Source organism: Buteo buteo, chromosome 13 (genome assembly GCF_964188355.1).
Source record: "Buteo buteo chromosome 13, bButBut1.hap1.1, whole genome shotgun sequence".
Taxonomy (NCBI): domain Eukaryota; kingdom Metazoa; phylum Chordata; class Aves; order Accipitriformes; family Accipitridae; genus Buteo; species Buteo buteo.
In genome coordinates this window covers 31,515,778-31,533,408 of record NC_134183.1, presented here as the reverse complement: position 1 = coordinate 31,533,408, position 17,631 = coordinate 31,515,778, and the positions used below count along the sequence as shown (strand labels likewise).

The 17,631-nt window shown below is 37.0% G+C and overlaps 1 protein-coding gene across 1 annotated transcript in view; it reads left to right on the top strand.

The window, feature by feature from the left end:
• Positions 1-17,631, top strand: part of MYO1E (myosin IE) — a 98,027-nt gene that overhangs the window by 56,466 nt on the left and 23,930 nt on the right. The window contains 8 exon segments of the mRNA XM_075045407.1: positions 112-198; positions 1,465-1,551; positions 2,691-2,858; positions 3,613-3,698; positions 4,292-4,373; positions 5,168-5,274; positions 9,199-9,297; positions 13,133-13,277. Of these exon segments, the coding sequence (XP_074901508.1) occupies positions 112-198; positions 1,465-1,551; positions 2,691-2,858; positions 3,613-3,698; positions 4,292-4,373; positions 5,168-5,274; positions 9,199-9,297; positions 13,133-13,277 (861 nt within the window).

Sequence of the window (17,631 nt, the reverse complement as noted above, 5' to 3'; positions counted from 1 at the left end):
AACCCATCCATCATTGCCAGTGTTTTTTTGAAGCTTATTGCCAGCACAAGAACTAAGAATTATTGTATATGAAGCAGGAGACTAATTTTTAAATTGTTTCCTTTTCTATAGAAAAATGGTTTTGAACAGTTCTGCATCAACTTTGTTAATGAAAAACTACAGCAGATTTTTATTGAACTGACACTGAAGGCAGAACAGGTAAACAGACATTTATTACTTTTGAATTCATAAATGAGCTATTGCTTTTTCAATTGGTAGAAGAATTGAGGTTTCATCATCTGCTAACAATAACATTTGCCTTGTTAAGCAAGACAAAGGAAAAAAACCACTTTGTTGTTGGCTAACCCTAAAACCATAAACCACATCAGCTACAGACATTTATTCTCTGATACAGTGGTACAGAAGTGAGTCCATCATATGGTGTACTAATGCAGTCATATGACCCTGCCCAGACGTGCTGCATATTCTGACTCATTGACAGAAATGGAAAACTACAGGCTGGTTCTATCCCTGTGCTTTTGTTGGACATGACACACGGCTAAATGGGAATACTTTTCTTAAATTTCCTCCATGCCCTTTTTTTTTTTTTAATATATATATATGAATGAAATAGATCACTGAGACAACTGCAAAAATACTTTTGAAAGTATTTGCAGTTCTCTGCTGACAGTCTTACTGCAGAATCTCACTTTACATGAATGTGAGCTTCTGCATGGGAGGGCAGACAGAATGCAGCTGAGACAGAAGCATTGTGTACGGTATGAGCTCAGGCCTGGCACCAACTTTAGGACAATGTTTTCAAGAATGCACATACACAATTGCCTTTATATAAAAGTAACTGATAATTGCAGTTGAGCACACAAGTGACGTGCTAAGTGTCTAGCTGAACTCATATGTATGCAACGGAGTGGGTCAATTTAATCAAATTTTAGTATGATTTTTTTTCCACACTCAGTCTCTAGATGTCTTTATGGTTAAAGTAATCGTGTACAGAAATAAAAAGTAGAGCTGTGTCTCCATTTCATGTGCATTTCTAAATGTGTTGGTTTGGGGGTCTGATCCTTGATATGCCTGTCACAATCTTCATTTTTAAAACAGAGTAGGATATGGATGCTTAGGTGCACTGTCAAGATACTGTAAAAGTCACTTTGTTACTGTTTGTGAAGTGCTTTGACAATAAATGTACTGATGAAATATTCTTGTTCTTCTCAGTTACTACTTAAGGGCTGTGAATGACAAAAGAATGTGTGGGGATGGCAGAGGATTCCAATTCATCTCTTAAGCAGTAGAGAGCTGGATTTAACTATCATTTAGGGTCATTTCTCCCACCTCCCCCCAATCACACATTTGACAAGTCTTTCTGAACATGAGTAATGCAGAGTTTGTGTACGTGTAGTGCATTGTAAATCTAGTGCTACATCCACGGTGCAAAGGAATATTTGCATCTTTCTTTTTACTTAACAGGAAGAATATGTGCAAGAAGGAATTAGATGGACGCCAATAGATTACTTTAACAACAAAATAGTGTGTGACCTTATAGAGAACAAAGTCGTAAGTATTTAGAACAAACAGATGGAAAAAACAAGATTTTTCTCTAAAATATTTGGGCAACTGCTTTGCTGTCAATGTTCATGGGAAAAATGCAAATACTGTTGTTCAGTTAGTGAGTCATACTAAGCCTATATATAAAGTTTTACATAAGATGTCTTATAGGAGCTCTAATATATATGTCATCTAAGATAGCGCCCAAAAAGAGAACCATAAGATAGCGTGATTGATGTGTGACTAAAAAATATAACGATGGAAATTAAAATTTTATCCACCTAAATTTATAATGAATTTCATGACATATTCTACTGTACATCAGATAAGGCTCTCTGTGTGTCCCTGGGGGATGTACTTCAGTTTGGGGAAGCTACAATACCAGTTTCCTTTGAGGTACTGTTGCAAATTAAGCAGAAACAAGTGAAGAGGAAGTATTATGAAGTGTTGTAGATAAAATAAGTTTTGTGTCTTTGCTCCACAAAATGTTCTGCAGTTTAAAGTCTTTATGTTCTGATTTGGGGTGACAATAAATGTTGAGTTGTCCTTTAGGACAGAAGTAGGTTGTTTTTCAGTTAGTTCTTTGTTCCCATGTAAGCCAGATAATTTTAACAGTAGTTCAAGTACTATAGTGACTTGTGCTTAAATGCACATCAGATTTTGCCCATCTTCTATCTGTATCAGGATAACTAGGAAGAGGATAAGATTTCTGTCATAATCTTAGATATTTAGCTCTAAGTTTGTCAAACTACAGCATGTGAGTTTAAATATTTACCTCAGACATGGGTTTATTTTTTGGTGGAATGAGAAAGAAGATTGCTTTGTGAAAGAATTAAAATCTAAAACAAATGTTGGGCACTCTGGGTTTTTTTTGTTTTATTTGTTTTTAACAGCAATCATTGTTTTCCCCATCATTTCCCACTGTCACTATCAGAGTGACATCTCTCCTTAAACTATTTGCATGCTTGTGTACAAATTAATCTCTACTCTGAACTCTACTGATTGCGGGGTGGGGTGGGGAATTCTTCCTGCTGTGACTTTGCTCTTAGTATTTATGTAGCAAAGATAATTTTTGTTTGGAGGGAAAAACTGGCATCAATTTTTTTCCTCACTTCTTTTGCTGTTTTTTTTATTCTCCAATGCGTTAGAATCCCCCAGGGATTATGAGCATTTTAGATGATGTGTGTGCCACAATGCATGCAGTGGGAGAAGGAGCTGACCAAACACTGCTTCAAAAACTCCAGATGCAGATTGGGACTCATGAACATTTCAACAGCTGGAACCAGGGATTTATCATTCATCATTATGCTGGAAAGGTAATGTGGAAAAACATCACTGAATTCTGTGTAATGTATTTATAAAGAAAAAGAATGATAATGAAAGGAAGGGGGAAGCCCTGTAGAGGGCTGTTTTGATTTTAAATAGCCAGATTATCTCAGGAGACAGTGTCCTCCTTTCACAATGTAGGAAGCTTAGAACAAATATGCCCTAACGTGTGTCCCTTACTTAGGAGAGAGATGAGTCTGGGCCTTGCTGCTATCAAACATACTAACCAGAACTTAATATTAAATGCAATAAATAAATGCCCCATGTCTTTTATTAATGATAATCTTAATTGTTGGTTATAGTAGCAGTAAATGTAAAGAATTCATATATAAAAATGATCCTTAGGTGATGATATACCAATAAAACTGGGAATGTAATGTACAGTTCTATCTTCTTTGGGTATATTTTTCAGACTATTCATGATTTCCTGAAGTTAATAATAGTAAACTCTTATTATGCAAAAATTTTTCTTCAATAAAATTCAGTATTAAATTCACTTGTGTCATATTCTATTCACTAGGTCCATAACAGTCTTTTTCACTGATATGGATGAAATTTCTTTGTTTGTTGTGAAAGAGTTAACTAATAATATATGCAAGGATTTAGTGATCATTGTAGTATCTTTAAGTTATACCAGACTAACCAAAAAGTTCAGAACAGCTACTGATGAGGACAGAATTTAATTTTTCTTTAATTATTGGGTTCTCAACTTACCACAAACAATCAATTTCCACCTTGGCCCAGGTATCTTATGATATGGATGGATTCTGCGAGAGAAATCGGGATGTTCTTTTCATGGACTTGATTGAACTCATGCAGAGCAGTGATTTGTACGTAAGCAAAACTTGCTTAAAGCTAGGAATAACGTGTTAGTTCAAATGGATGCAGAAGGCCTGACTTCTCTACTTCACAACTTGTGAACTCATTTGTGGAAATAAAACATCACTGCAGTAGAACAGTATCACTTGCATTATATTGACCTTCATTTTCTGCAAATCTGAATAAGTAAGGTACTGCAGTGTCAGAATCAAATGGTATAATGACAGCCATTTGTTTTGGCCTCAAAAAAGGCCATCAGTGATTTGGCATTCTCTCAAAACAGGCACTGTTTTAACATATAAAGTAACATCTTTTTTGTTATGTATTTTAATGAATTGATGCTCGCTTTTTAAGAAGCGTGCATTTCTTTGAGTCTAGAAGTCTGGTGTCGTGTCTTCCAAGGCTCGCTAAAATAGCGAGGGATCTCTATGAGGAATGAAGCTTATGGAAAATACTAATCTTAAAATAGATTTGATAGAACTCCAGATTAATAGAAATAGCTATTTATATTCTGCTCAACTATCAACTTTTACAGCATACTCCTTGACATTCATGCATTGAATTGTCTTTCTATGCCAACACTATTTTATTAATTCTTTCCTAGGCCTTTTATAAAGGCTCTGTTTCCTGAAAATCTTCAAGTGGACAAGAAGGGCCGTCCTACCACTGCAGGCAGTAAAATCAAAGTATGTCTAGTATGTGCATATTTGGGTGTGTGTTTGTGTATGGATACCTATATATTAAAAAAAAAAAAAAGTAGTCTTTGCTGTTTTTTACTGTCCAGACATTTTAAAAAGTAGACATCTTGATTGCAAAGCGATGCATTTTTTTAAGCTGTTAGAATCATGTTTTGCCTAGCATCACTGTTCATTAAATGTTTTGTTCAGCTGCATTCTACAGCAGTGAATTTTCCAAACGAGCAATTGATGGTAGTGATAATAGTACTTGCATGTGCATAATGAATGAGCCCCTTCACTCAGCCACTTGATGTCCTACAATTAACTACAGATAACTGGTCTCTTTATAGTGCAGAAATGCAGTGAGGCCTGATCCAATGCCCACTGAAGTCAACAGAAGTCTTTCTACTGACCATAATGTGCATTGAATAATGCAAGGGTTAGAAGGCAAGCATCTTTTTGGAGACCGGTTGTAAAATATATGCTTACATTACACACTTGCAGGCTTTGGAAATTGATATTTTATCAACCTCTTTCCTCATATTTCACCCTGACAGTCAAGTTCATCCGAGGCATTCCTTGTCACTCCATATTTTTATATATTAGTTTAAAAATAGAATATATAGCTGGAGATAATGGTGCCTTTTATTTACTGATAAATTTTTCATGAGGTGCATATTATCCCAAGACACTTTGGTTGTTCTGGAGAAAGACCAAAGTCAACTGGATCCAGTTAACTGCATCATCAGCAAATGGTTGATAATTTTTAGAATTCTCTCACAGGTTTTCCTTCAATTTTACAGAAACAAGCAAATGACCTTGTTGGAACCCTGATGAAGTGTACACCCCATTACATCCGCTGCATCAAACCAAATGAAACAAAGAAGTCTCGAGACTGGGAGGAGAGCAGGTATGGATAAGCAGAGTATGTGGTGAGAAACAGTGCTAATAGTCAAAAGAAGCCACAAAAATTTATCATTTGTAACCATACAGCCTACAGACAAACAGAACTAGATACTCTAAAACCTTCAGAAATTAAATCTGGCATGACCTCTCCTAAACTGTGAAGATAAGCTGTGGTCACTTGGTCTAAGTCAGCAGTTAGGATATGCAGTTCTTAGCTTTTCTCATATCAGTTATGAATAATCAACATTTGTATAACAGTAACGCAGTCAGTACATTAAAGACTCAGTTTTCCATGCAGAATTTGCATACCAAATGCATTATACGTCAGTTCTAAGTTTTGCTTTATGCTTTGGAAACAGCTTCTATTACGCAGCTAAAAAGCCAGCATGATGTCTGTATCTGCTTTGGTGTATCAAACTTATTGAAAAGGCTTTATAGCCAAGAATGTAGAAGATTCCTTTTTCACTTCTTGACTTTTAAGTTTCATTAGGCAACTCCTTAAAGAGAAGTCAGTAAAATATCATACCGTGTGCTTATATAGACATTAAATAGATGTCTAAATCATCAGTTTGGTTTATTGCATCTATTTTAAGGCATCTTTAACTGTGTCATGCTTTATAGCATCTTCCTATTACCTGAAAAAAGATACTCTTCTTTTTTGCACTGAGGTAGGTCATCAGTACGTTATGTATACTATGTGAGGTCCTAATATAGGTAACATTTATTACTATATACCAAGTACTTTTGGTATTGTTAAAAGTGCTGATAAAGCAAGTGGTTATTTTTATCATAGTGAAACAACTTGCAAAGTCTGATAGAAAGCATTCTTGACCATATCAACAACACACCAGAATTCACTTCCTGCCATTTGGCATGCAGACTAGCACAATTGGATGCAGATGTAGAGCACTTACAGAAGCCACAATTGGGACTGCATTTGAAAGTGTCATTTAGGTCTTGGCAGTAAATGTAGACCCTCTTTCTCTAGCTTTTCCACCCCTGAAAATCCTACTATGCAGCACTAATTTTCCACTGACACTGGGGACGACCAAAGGAGGAAAGTAAGTGATCCTGGAAAAAGTATGTCTAAAACTTTTTAACTGTATAAGTTGAGGGGCTTTAAAAATCATTTACATATTGAAAAACAGGCCTATTATTGTGGAAGGTGTTGCTAGGAAACCAGTGACACAAACAAACAAAAACCTAGTCTTGAGAAAAGGCCAGCTTTCAGGAAACCCCTTTTGGAGCAAAAACAGGCAAGATTTCTTCTTGTTTTCCCATAATGAGGATGATATTTGGCAAATGCAGCAGCTACTGATAACAAATGAAATACAAAGGATTGTAGACTATCAAACTCAGACACAAAGGGAAGTAGTTCTTATAATGGTTAATCCTTCATCCCTGTTTAAAAATCCTAACATTCTCTCCCATTTCAAACTATGATTTCCCATACGTTATACTAGAACCTCACATAGGGTACCTATGCTGTAGCAGTTAGTGACATGTCTGGGGAAAAGAAATTTATATGCATATGACAACTCAAACATAAGCTTAATTTTGTTGTTTCACAATTTTACTGTGAGAAAGTTCTGTGTTGAGGGAAATCCAAAACATAACTGAGTTTACGTGATACTTTGCTGAATGTTTGTTTAGGGTTTTTTTGTTGTTTTCTTTTGTGATCACATAATGCTGTATCATATACACATGCTGCCATAGTCAATGTGATGAGAATAGTATATCTAATCTGCTTATTAGTAGCATGCTACTAGATGGTGAAAATGTTACTAAAAAAGGAAAAAAAAACCTTTACAAAGCTTGTCTTACTTCATGCTCGCAGAAGCCACGTCACTCCAGCTTTGTACTGCTGTTGAATAATTCCAGAATATTTAGCGCTGAAACATAGACCTTGTGTAATATCTAAACCTTGTATAATACCTTAGTTATTCCAAAAATTGAGGTGTTCTTGAAATGTGTTTTTGTTCAGGTCCTGGCACAGCCACTTGGACTTGTATTCAAAATTGCTGCATTAGCTGAATTCCCAGACCCTGACCTGCTTGAGGTTGATGCCTGGAGGGAGATTTTCAGTGTGCCTTTTCTCAGAAAGAAAAGGGAAAACAGAAAAATGTCTCAAATTCCCTGTTGCTGGACACTAGTACTGGCAGGACAGTAAGAAAATGGGAGTAATGCTCCAGTGCATTATTCCAGATGTGAACAGGCGGAAAAGCTATAAACAGGAAAATGTATTTTTGTCCACCAACTTTCTACTGTACCAGAATTCTTGGAGTGGGTACAAAATATACTTTATTCCTTGAACACAGCAAGATTAAAATGTGCAGTATTCTTTATTATAAGCTAAAAGAGCACTATCACTCATCATTTAGTCAAACACCTCTCGTAAGTGTTGTTTAAAAAGAAGAAATAACTGAAAGGCTTTTGTCATTTGTAGCATGGGATTTCAAAAGTTTTTTCCCCTTATACTATGAGTCATGTGAAAAGAATGTCTAAACCAAAAAAAAGGGGGGGTGTCAATGGGCAATGCACTTTCTATTGAAATTTAACATTTCAAAATAGCTAGAGAAATAATACTGAATTAACAGAGTTTTTCAGGATTTGAAAAATCTTTTGTAAAATCAGAGAAATAGTAAGCAAAACAAAATTAAATGGCACCTTACAGGCTTACTTTTTTGATGATACGTAAAGAAATGCTCTTTTATATACCCTTTGTTAAACTTGCAGAACTAAAATCTTAACAACTTATATTTCTGACTGAAAGTTAAACCTTCTATAATTTGCCCTATAAAAGAACAGCAACAAAAGCCTCTGAACACCACATTTCAGGATTAAAAACTGACATTGCCTCTTCCAGCCACATGACTTAGATGAGGAAATTAAGGAAATGCAAAGGAAAACAACACGTCATACATTGTTAAGGAAGCTAACTGAAATTCTTCAAATCAAATCTCCAAGCATTACATAGTAGACTAGCAGGATATGTAAGAAGGAACATAAACTAATGGACCACAGCTCCAGAAAGAGGAGAAGGTGCCAAAAGGAAGCCTTTTTTCATTTGGAGTTTTCCTGCTTTGAGATGCATGGGGACATATTTGTTCCCTGTTTAGAACGTAAATTAATGTGTTTTGGATGAGGGAACTTTAATGGTGTTTGGATAATGGTGTTTCAGTTCGCCTGTGCAGCAGAGTCCCTCCACAGCCATTAACACTTTCTGTGGGACTAGTACCAACTCAGTTTTTGTTTGTGATTAAAGTATGCCATGAACAAGCTTACCAGGCATGCTTTGGCCAGTCTTGTGCCTATCCTCAAATCCTTCCTTTACAGCATGGTAAAATTAGGAGGAACACTAGCTCTTCATGAATATACTGTCCTGGCTTTCTTCTTTCTGATTCTTCCTGTAATGAAAGTTTGGCATCTGGGGCTTTCTGCAGCCACCAGATTTGGTCCTTTCTCCAGAACAACCAAAAAAGAGCTACTGTGTGCTACTGTTGATATTTGAGCTATATAAAACATACATGAAACCTACAATAAAAGAACACAAAACAATTTCCCACTCCCTTGGATGCCAGCTATGTAATTGTATAGTTAACAGTTACTTGGCCGTTTATGGGTAATAATATTACTTAAGAAATTTATATATAAATTAGTTAGGAGATGGGAAGTTAAACTAGGAAAAAATGCTAAGGTAAACTTGCTATATATATTTCAGTAATATAGTCCACCTGCCTTGAATATTTTTCCTACCATGCAGTGTGCATGCATAGTAATGTGCAAGGATTCCTATACCTGTGCATGAATTTTGGAAGTCAATAGTCTTTAAACATGATGTGGACCCCAATATATAAAAAGAATACCTCAATCCACAAATATGCTGAAATAAAATGGATTGTAAATCTTGCATTGTTTTTGTCCACAGGGTAAAACATCAGGTGGAATACTTGGGTCTGAAAGAAAATATTCGAGTAAGAAGAGCTGGCTATGCCTACAGGCGGGTTTTCAAGAAGTTTTTGCAGAGGTAAGGTCATACTCATTTTGAAGTATTACAGCACAGTTGTTTATATGATGAGGAGGAAAACAAGAAGTTGCAAGTTTTGAAAGCTGCTCATTTCCCACTTACCCTTTCCATTTTCCCCCATTTACCTTGCTCAGGATCTAGGTTACACAGAGATTTGAAAGTGTCTTGAAGACTGGCTTTATGTCTTTGAAAGTCTTTTCATTTTTCTGTAAACTTGCCTAAGACCTCAGTTCTTTTTGTAGTGCTATGAGAGGGTTCCTCAAAGTTAAAAAGATTTAAGGGGACTTAGAGTTATGAGCTGCAGAGCCTGGAATCTGAGTGTCTAAGTGCTAGCCTGTGTTTAAAATGTTACTGCTCTAGCTCTCCCAACTCTTTTTTCCCAATGACAGAACATAGGTAAAGAAATACAGGCCTGCCATTCAGCCATTTCAGCATAAAGAGTAACCTTAGCTTAAATTGCGCATTGTATCCTTCCACTGGTGTTCAAACAGCTGGGAATGGTTACAACTCAAACCACTGCAGCTGCTCAGTGAATGAAAGCAAGTCAGAGCTCTGTAAGACCATCCTTTTTTCAGTGTCTTAGGACCAGCTGTTAAGATTATTAACTACCTCCATTAGCTAACGAAATCCTCTTAAATAAGAGGAATTTCAAGATTCTTACAACACTCAGCTTCTGTTTTTTAGAAAATTGAGACATACAGCTAATAAATGCCCAAACTGGGGCATTATATGACAAATAGCTTTTGTTGGAAGTCTTTGTGTTACGTTTGAGAATATAAAACAAAAAATCCAGTCAGTTGTTGCAAGCAATGGAGTATAATTAATGAGACAACCCAGAACAAAGCCACTGATAATGTTCCATGATAATACAGAGAATGTTCTAATCATCTAGTAATAGACAGATATCTTAAAGTATGGAACAATTTTAAATCCCTTTTTCTTCACAATCTTCAAGTCCAGACATATAAACATGAATATGCATCAGGTTGCATTACTTAACACAGACTGTTGCTGAGACAGCATAAGAGGTTAATAATGTGTATTAAATCTAGTCTCCACCGTTGTTGAACACTGATTGTGAGGGCTGTGCAGGTCTAGAAATCTGCCCGAGAGGCCTGCACAAAGGAAAGCTACATGGTACTGCTAGAAGGTGAACAGATTTCTATACTTCACTTCATATGTAGAGATCCACAGGCAACTGAAACCATTCTTTATGTAATTCATCCGTTTGCTTCAAATTAGTCTTGTTAAATTTAACATTTTGTTATGAGTAAAACTCTTCCTGTAACCTTTCCATTCACAGTTCCCTAGCATCCAGAACAAGCTCTGTTCTGACACCCTGAGTCAGTGTGAGTAAAAGTGGCTGAGGCATGGGATGGACAGGAAATGCATGCTTGTACACTTGTTTTCATTGGGTGTTCCTTGGCAGCTCCATATAAGTGGAGATTTCTGGGCTGAATAGACTTTTATGTACAAAATTTACATTTGCATGCAAAAAGCCACAGTCATTGAAAAGGCCTATGTGTTTCAAAGCATAACCAATCTGAAAGCTGAACTCCATACTCACATATTTAGATGTAGGACCTAACTGCTTACTGTGAATTTGTAATAGATAATTTGGGGGGGGGGGCAGTCATGATTTGAAGTTGTTTCAGAAGCATTTTAAGAACACATTTAGTACTTGTGCTGAAATCCTCCGTAAGGTCAAATTACAGAAGCTTGAAAAACCTAGATACATGGATAGTGACATGACCAGTTTAATGGGAAGCATGCACAGTACATTAGAAGAAAGTGCTATTTCTAAACAGCAGTGAACAATGATAGAATTGTCATGTTATAAAATTGTGAAATGCTTAATTGGTGCATGTTATAGAGTAATCTGTTTCTTCTGCCCTGTAGACTTGTCACACCAGGAAAACATATGAAGTTAATTTGAGTTTATGAAAAAGGAGAATTTCAGCTCTATTCTTATTTTGTACCCGGGAGCTTTACTTACATTAAAAGATCTTAAGTCATGTTTTTTCCTGTGCCCTCCTTTACAGCTCAGAAGATGTAGGAAAGAATTCTTAACATGCTGAGATGTAGTGTCAAATTCTGTTGTGTGGAAGATAGCAGTTTCAAATGCCTTTATTAACATCAGCTCCTTTAAATTCAGACTTGCTTAGACCCACCTGTACAACTATACTGTTGGTGGTACTTGATGACCTGCAAAAGAAGCTGTTAAATAAGTTGGGAGTTACTTTAACTTACAACTCCTTACTAGGTTGCATCTATTTATTCCATAATACTGATAAGTTACATAAATACATGTGTACACATTGTCTGTAAACATAGATTATGTATAATATACTCTTTTGTGTAAGAGCTACTTTGTTACACTGTCATGCATAGTACCTGGGCATGTTAACTAATAATAGATTTGAATGTGATTAACGTCAGTAGATCCTTTTGAATCCTACTGAATTATTCATAAGTTAGCTTTCTCTTTGCATATACTTGCTATTCAGAGGTGTTTAGTTTTTGTGATACATTCCTTTTTAACTGTTTGCTATTTTTCTTTGTGTGGTATTGTTATTTAAGTTGCATGACGCTGTTTCTGCTTCCTGGCTGGATAACATTTTAGATATGACAAGAATGAGCAATGAAGATTCCCTTAATGAATTTTCTAAACTCCTTGTGTGATTTTTTTGGAGAACATTTTATTATGAGCTGCTTAAATCTTCTTAAGAAACAAGGACTTGGGAATTACAACAAACTGAACTCCATACTTTATCACTTTTTTCATTAGTTGAATAGTTTTACTAATAAGCATGATTTAGTTTATATAACTCAAGTATGTTTAAGGCATTAAAAAAATTGTCAAGAGTAAAGAACATAAAAGATTTAGGGGAGAATTTTGTCACAACATATTTAGCTGTTGTCCAGTCCATTGTCAAAAGGGTCTAAATAGCTGCTGTTAGAGAAGTTACTTATCCACAGACACAGAGACAGCTAAAGCCCATCGGTGCTCCTTGGTGGGCAGTGGAACAAGGCAGCTTTGTAACTCCAGCCTGGCGGTTCCAAAAGCCCACGTTAAGCCTGAAAAAGCAGACAGTTTAAAAGGGGCTGCAACCTGGCATCCACCTCATTTTCAAGGCTTAAAGAGAATACCTCGAGACAAAAGACCACGCACCTCTTCCTATCAAAGACTGGTTATTATAGCACTGCCCTGCCTCCTTCCCTAGCCCTTCATCTGGTCGGTTCCCAGTGTTCCCCCTAGGTAGCACCAACTTCACTGTATCTTCTCTCTTGTACTGGAGGCCAAGCCAAAGGCTTTCTGGGATAAAGCCAAGAATGGCTCCTTGCTAAATGCAGACCAGCTGTTGAACAGGTGGGTTAGGAACATGAGCTGGCCACTTGCTTAGAAACAGAAAAGGCCTTTGTAAGAATAAGAGAGACAGAAGGCTTGAGTGGGAAATTGGCCACATGCTTGGGAATGAATCTAGAATACCAAGGAAGTAGGTATTTAAATCTGGACCATAAGTCATTACTAGTAAATAGCCTTGCCCTGGACTTGAGATTGCAGCTGAACTTCTGTAATTAACTACTGCAGTTACCAAATAATAACTTAGCATCTGGAAATGGGAGACTCCTGGACACTTGTGCTCATTGCAGTTGTTTGGTCTTGCTAAACAAGTAACATCTTAACAACCGTGCATCTTCCCACACTCCAAGTTTCTCTAAGTCCTGCTGAAATTGTCAACCCTTCCTCCACGGTAATACTGACTAAGAGTCAGTGGTATTCTGCTGCTGCTGTTTAATGTCAGGTTTTAATCTCTTCTCCTTTGTCATTAAGGTATGCCATTCTGACCAAAGCAACCTGGCCTTCCTGGAAAGGAGAAGAGAAACAAGGAGTTCTCCACCTTCTTCAGTCAGTCAACATGGAACCTGACCAATACCAGCTTGGTAAATCCAAAGTCTTCATCAAAGCTCCAGAGTCTGTAAGTGTGGCAGAACATGAGTCTTTACACATGAAACTGTTTTGCTGAAATAAAAGGCCTGCCGACTCAGAAGTTGAGCATGATATCTGCTAAGGTGGGAGAAGCGTAAGAATGTAAGTCAAGCTGGGCAGGTCTGTCACAGGTGCCTCAAGGCTGTACAGTGATTTTAGGCACTTTTATAATGGGCATAGTACATAAGGACCCTGCACGATTTTGACACTGATATGAGGAGCATTAAATGCATCAAGAACAAGAGATAGTATACAAAGATGCTTCGGTGTCAGGTACCACATGGTGACATTCCATCAGAGAATCTGTCATATGAAGAAATATTATGGCATGAAAACATATCTATGACCATTAGCCCAAGAAAATAGGTCATCGTCTCAGTACAAGAACTACTGATGAAAATAGAATAGTCCCCAGTTATAGCTGTTACGCATCATTGAGTAAATCAATGTTCCAGAATGGCTGCAACTTGAAATCCCATTCAAAGAGAACATTAGGGAGGCATCACAAGGCTGTTTTTATCCTGTGGCTGCTAAACTGCACAAAATCTGTTGGAAAAAAGTCTTCTTACATTACTATTGAGGAAAGTTGGCAAGGAAAAAACTATGCTCTACTCACCATCATGTATTCCTTATTTATCAGAAGCAATGAGGCTTAGTTTATATAGCATACCTTGCAGTTGAGCACTAGGTAGTTTCTTGGTCCTTTACCTGAAGTTACATACCAAAATAAAAGCAGAACACTTCTATTGCTATAATTTTCTTTTCTGGAAATGTATTTTTGCTCTGTAGAACAACAGTAATTCAGGCAATGACACTGCTCTGCCTAATCACACAGGAGTCTGTTAAAGGGAAAAAGATAATACTTCTCCAAGTTGTAATAGAAATTGTGTTGTTTCTACCATAAATAGGGTAAGATAGTATCATCTCTGTTCAGGAATGGGACTTGACATTCCTGCCATCTGAGAGACATGTTTGTATAATAAAGTGTACAGTGTTCAAGATGCAGGTTATTAGAATACTTTGGTGCATGTTGGCAGAGCAGGAAAGTCTAGTATAGGATTAATCCTACTTAGTCATTGCAAGCAACACCTTAGCTAGCCAGTTATGAGGAAGTGTGAGCTTTATCTGCCTGGCTTTGTAGCACGGGTGTCATGACCCAGACTGGACAGACCAGGGAGTCATGTTTAATTCAAAATTCCCTCGGGCTAAATTAAGGTGAAATGACATCAAACTATCAGTTAAATATTTTATTCATGACAGAAGTAAACTGAACTGGGGAGGCCTAATGGTAGGTGGCGGAGTTTCTCACAGCAGTAATTGGCATGAGACTACTTCTGTAAACCTTGTAACCCAGGGTAACCATACACATCGATTCAGGGAATAAGGAGATCCCTCCTGTCGAGTCACAAGGTTCAGAGCAGACCCCCTTGCTTTCTAGACTCCTCCTCAGAGAAAGGCCCAGGGGCAGCTGGATCCGCTCTTAGTCTCAGACTTGGTCAACAGTTTTATGTCTTAAAGGGATGAAGTGCAGGGATTGTGGAAAAGGAAAAGGAAAGAGAGAAGATGACAGAGAGATTTCACCGGTCCTGGGTCCAGCATTGGTTCAGTCAGCCGAGGGGTCCAGTCCCGGTGGGCTTGTGCACCTGGGGCTTCAGTTTGTGTCCTTCTCCGGGTGGGCACCCGAACTTGTCAGGTTAATGAGCAGTTTGTGAGCCTTTGGGCTTGGGGGTCGTTTGGGGAGTAACTTCTCCTTCCCTGCAGAGGTGGCCGTTGTTTGATCTTTGTATCAGAACAGCTTATCAGAACAGGGAGCTGCGCACCCTCCAGCACGCCCTCCCCCTCCTGTTGCTGCTGTCTGAGCTGATGGGCTTTTCACCTGGGTTCCTTGTTGTGCAGGGTTTGTCTTTAAGCAGAACTTGCCCCACCACAATGTTTGGGACATTAACTCTTTCAGTCTCTCGCAACGGGCCATAATTTATTTCTTAACATTATTGCGGAGTTTTATCTTACAAAGTCAGTGCAATAGCCTTGGACATTAGCAGATCTCTTTGATATCTTTTCTTGTGACATTACACTTGTGACTTTCAGTCCTTTACTGATGCCCTCAAGTTTATTATAGAGTGGTGGCAAGTACATATCCTGGTCAAGTATCTATTTGAATTAATACAGACAACTTAGTTGCTTGTAAGTACAAGGAACCAGAATTAGTAATTTAAGCAACGTCTTCCAGTCCTGTGTTCATTATCTTACACTGTAGCAAACCTAATTTTCTTGTTTTCACTGTGAAATTATTTTGCATCCATGGTGTTCATTGCAGGCAGTTACAAACCAAATACAATCTCAGTTTGGGAGATAAACAGTTAAGGGTGGAAACCAAAATAATTTTTGCATGAGGGATGTTTTCTCAATGTTATGCTGCTTTATGGATAAATCAATCCAAAATTTAAAAGTATTTTTGTTTTCGGTTTTATGTAGTAAGTCATATAAGGAGCTATCTTCCTTTCCTGGCTGTTGAAATCCCCTAAGCTTGGTATGTTTGTCCTTTATAAGAGCAGATTTTCAGCAGCCATATCTTCACAAACGGGGTGGGTCTTATTCTTGGTTTTCTCTTTTTCAGAGAAAGAAATGAAATAATTTGCTGGTGTCCATCTTCTGTTTAATAGCTAAGTGGCAAGTGTTTACATGGGATTGATGGATCTAGTTCCTCTTCACTCTGAAGTGGCCAAACCACTAATATTCTGTATCCCGACTTCATATGGTACTAGGTTGTTTCCAAGAGGAAGAAATTGTTTTCCAATGGATGCCTCTTCCCATTCCAATACGTTTTTGTAATACTAAGTCTTGGTTGCGTGTATATGCCATGTGAGTTTTACTGAAGGGCAGTTCTGCAGGTTAAGGCAACATGAGGTTGACTGGAAATAGTAAAACTTTTTTGAGTTGCATTTTGATTTTAATTTAAATTAATGCTTCCAATTACTGTATACATTTTCTTTAATTTTTTTTTTTAAGCCATGAAATTCATTTTTTAAAAAGTACTAAAAATAGACTGGACCTTTTTCATTTTAAGTTGAAAAACTTTCTATGAGCTGAATATTTTAAAGCTTGATTTATATCTTTTAGTATCAAAACCAATCAGCTCTCATATTACTGAAGTATTGGCTAGGGTTATATTACTTTTGAGAAAAATAATCTTTTAGATGGTGAATGAAAATTTTTCTTTCTACCACCAAAGAGAGCAGCTGTTGTGGCTAATCAGATGAAAAATACTTGATTTGCTCAGGAGTGTGAGGGGAGGCTTTATAATACATAATTTATGAACGAGTTTATGCAGTATTTTTATTTTATAACTTACAAACCATATTTTAACTCAATTTTTTCATTGAACTTCCTTAATTGTGACCTTCAACTGTAGGTGATAGACTATTTTGCATTGAGATTTTGCAATTAGCATTATTGTTAGAGAAATAAATGCTGAGTGTTCATGAGAGACAACATCAATATTGTTACTGTAACCTGAATTGCATCAGGGCTTGATCATGCCCCTGCTGAAGCTGAGGAAGTTTTTGCATCAGGAGCATTAATGCCTGTCTGCTGAAACCCTATCTAGTGCTTGTGTGTTTGTGTAGAGAGTTTTTTTTTTTAATAAGTTTGCTGTAGATGGAGAGTTGCCAACTGTGAAATAAGGTTTTATGGGTGGTAGAAAGGAGGCTTCATTATTTACATTTCCATCAAACACCTGAATAAATAACTCTGTACAAGAGCAAGTGAGGTTCTGCGGAAACAGTTTGCACTAGATCAAGTTTCCTTTTTAAGATCAATATGAACAACAGTATTTTTCTAGATTTCCATGGTTTAGGGCAGCAAATTTAAGAAAGGATCCTAAAGCTCAGGTTTGCTTCTTGATACACCTGTTTTTACTAATTTTATCTCACTTGAAAGCTAAAAAAAAAAAAAAAAAAGTCTTGATGAGTATTTAACACACAGTAGAAGGAAATAATAAGGAAAAGTCGTGTCAGTGGACTGATTTAGTACTGTAATTGTTAGCCAAATGCTTGTGCTTCTGATTATACAAGAAAACATTTAACTAAACTTAAAGTATGTAAAAGGCTCTAGTGAAATATGGTATATTCTACAGTAATTATGAAGTTACTCTAATGCATTTAACTTACATATATTCTAGTGGGACCTGGGAGATTCTCAAAAAAGGGGATGCACCTTCCCTTCCTGTTTTGATAAATCCGCATTTTCTCTTGAATTCTGACAATATTGTAGACCCAAAAATCTTATTATGTCATACTGAAATACAAGATCATAGTTGTAAATCCTGCAGCCAACTGACAAAC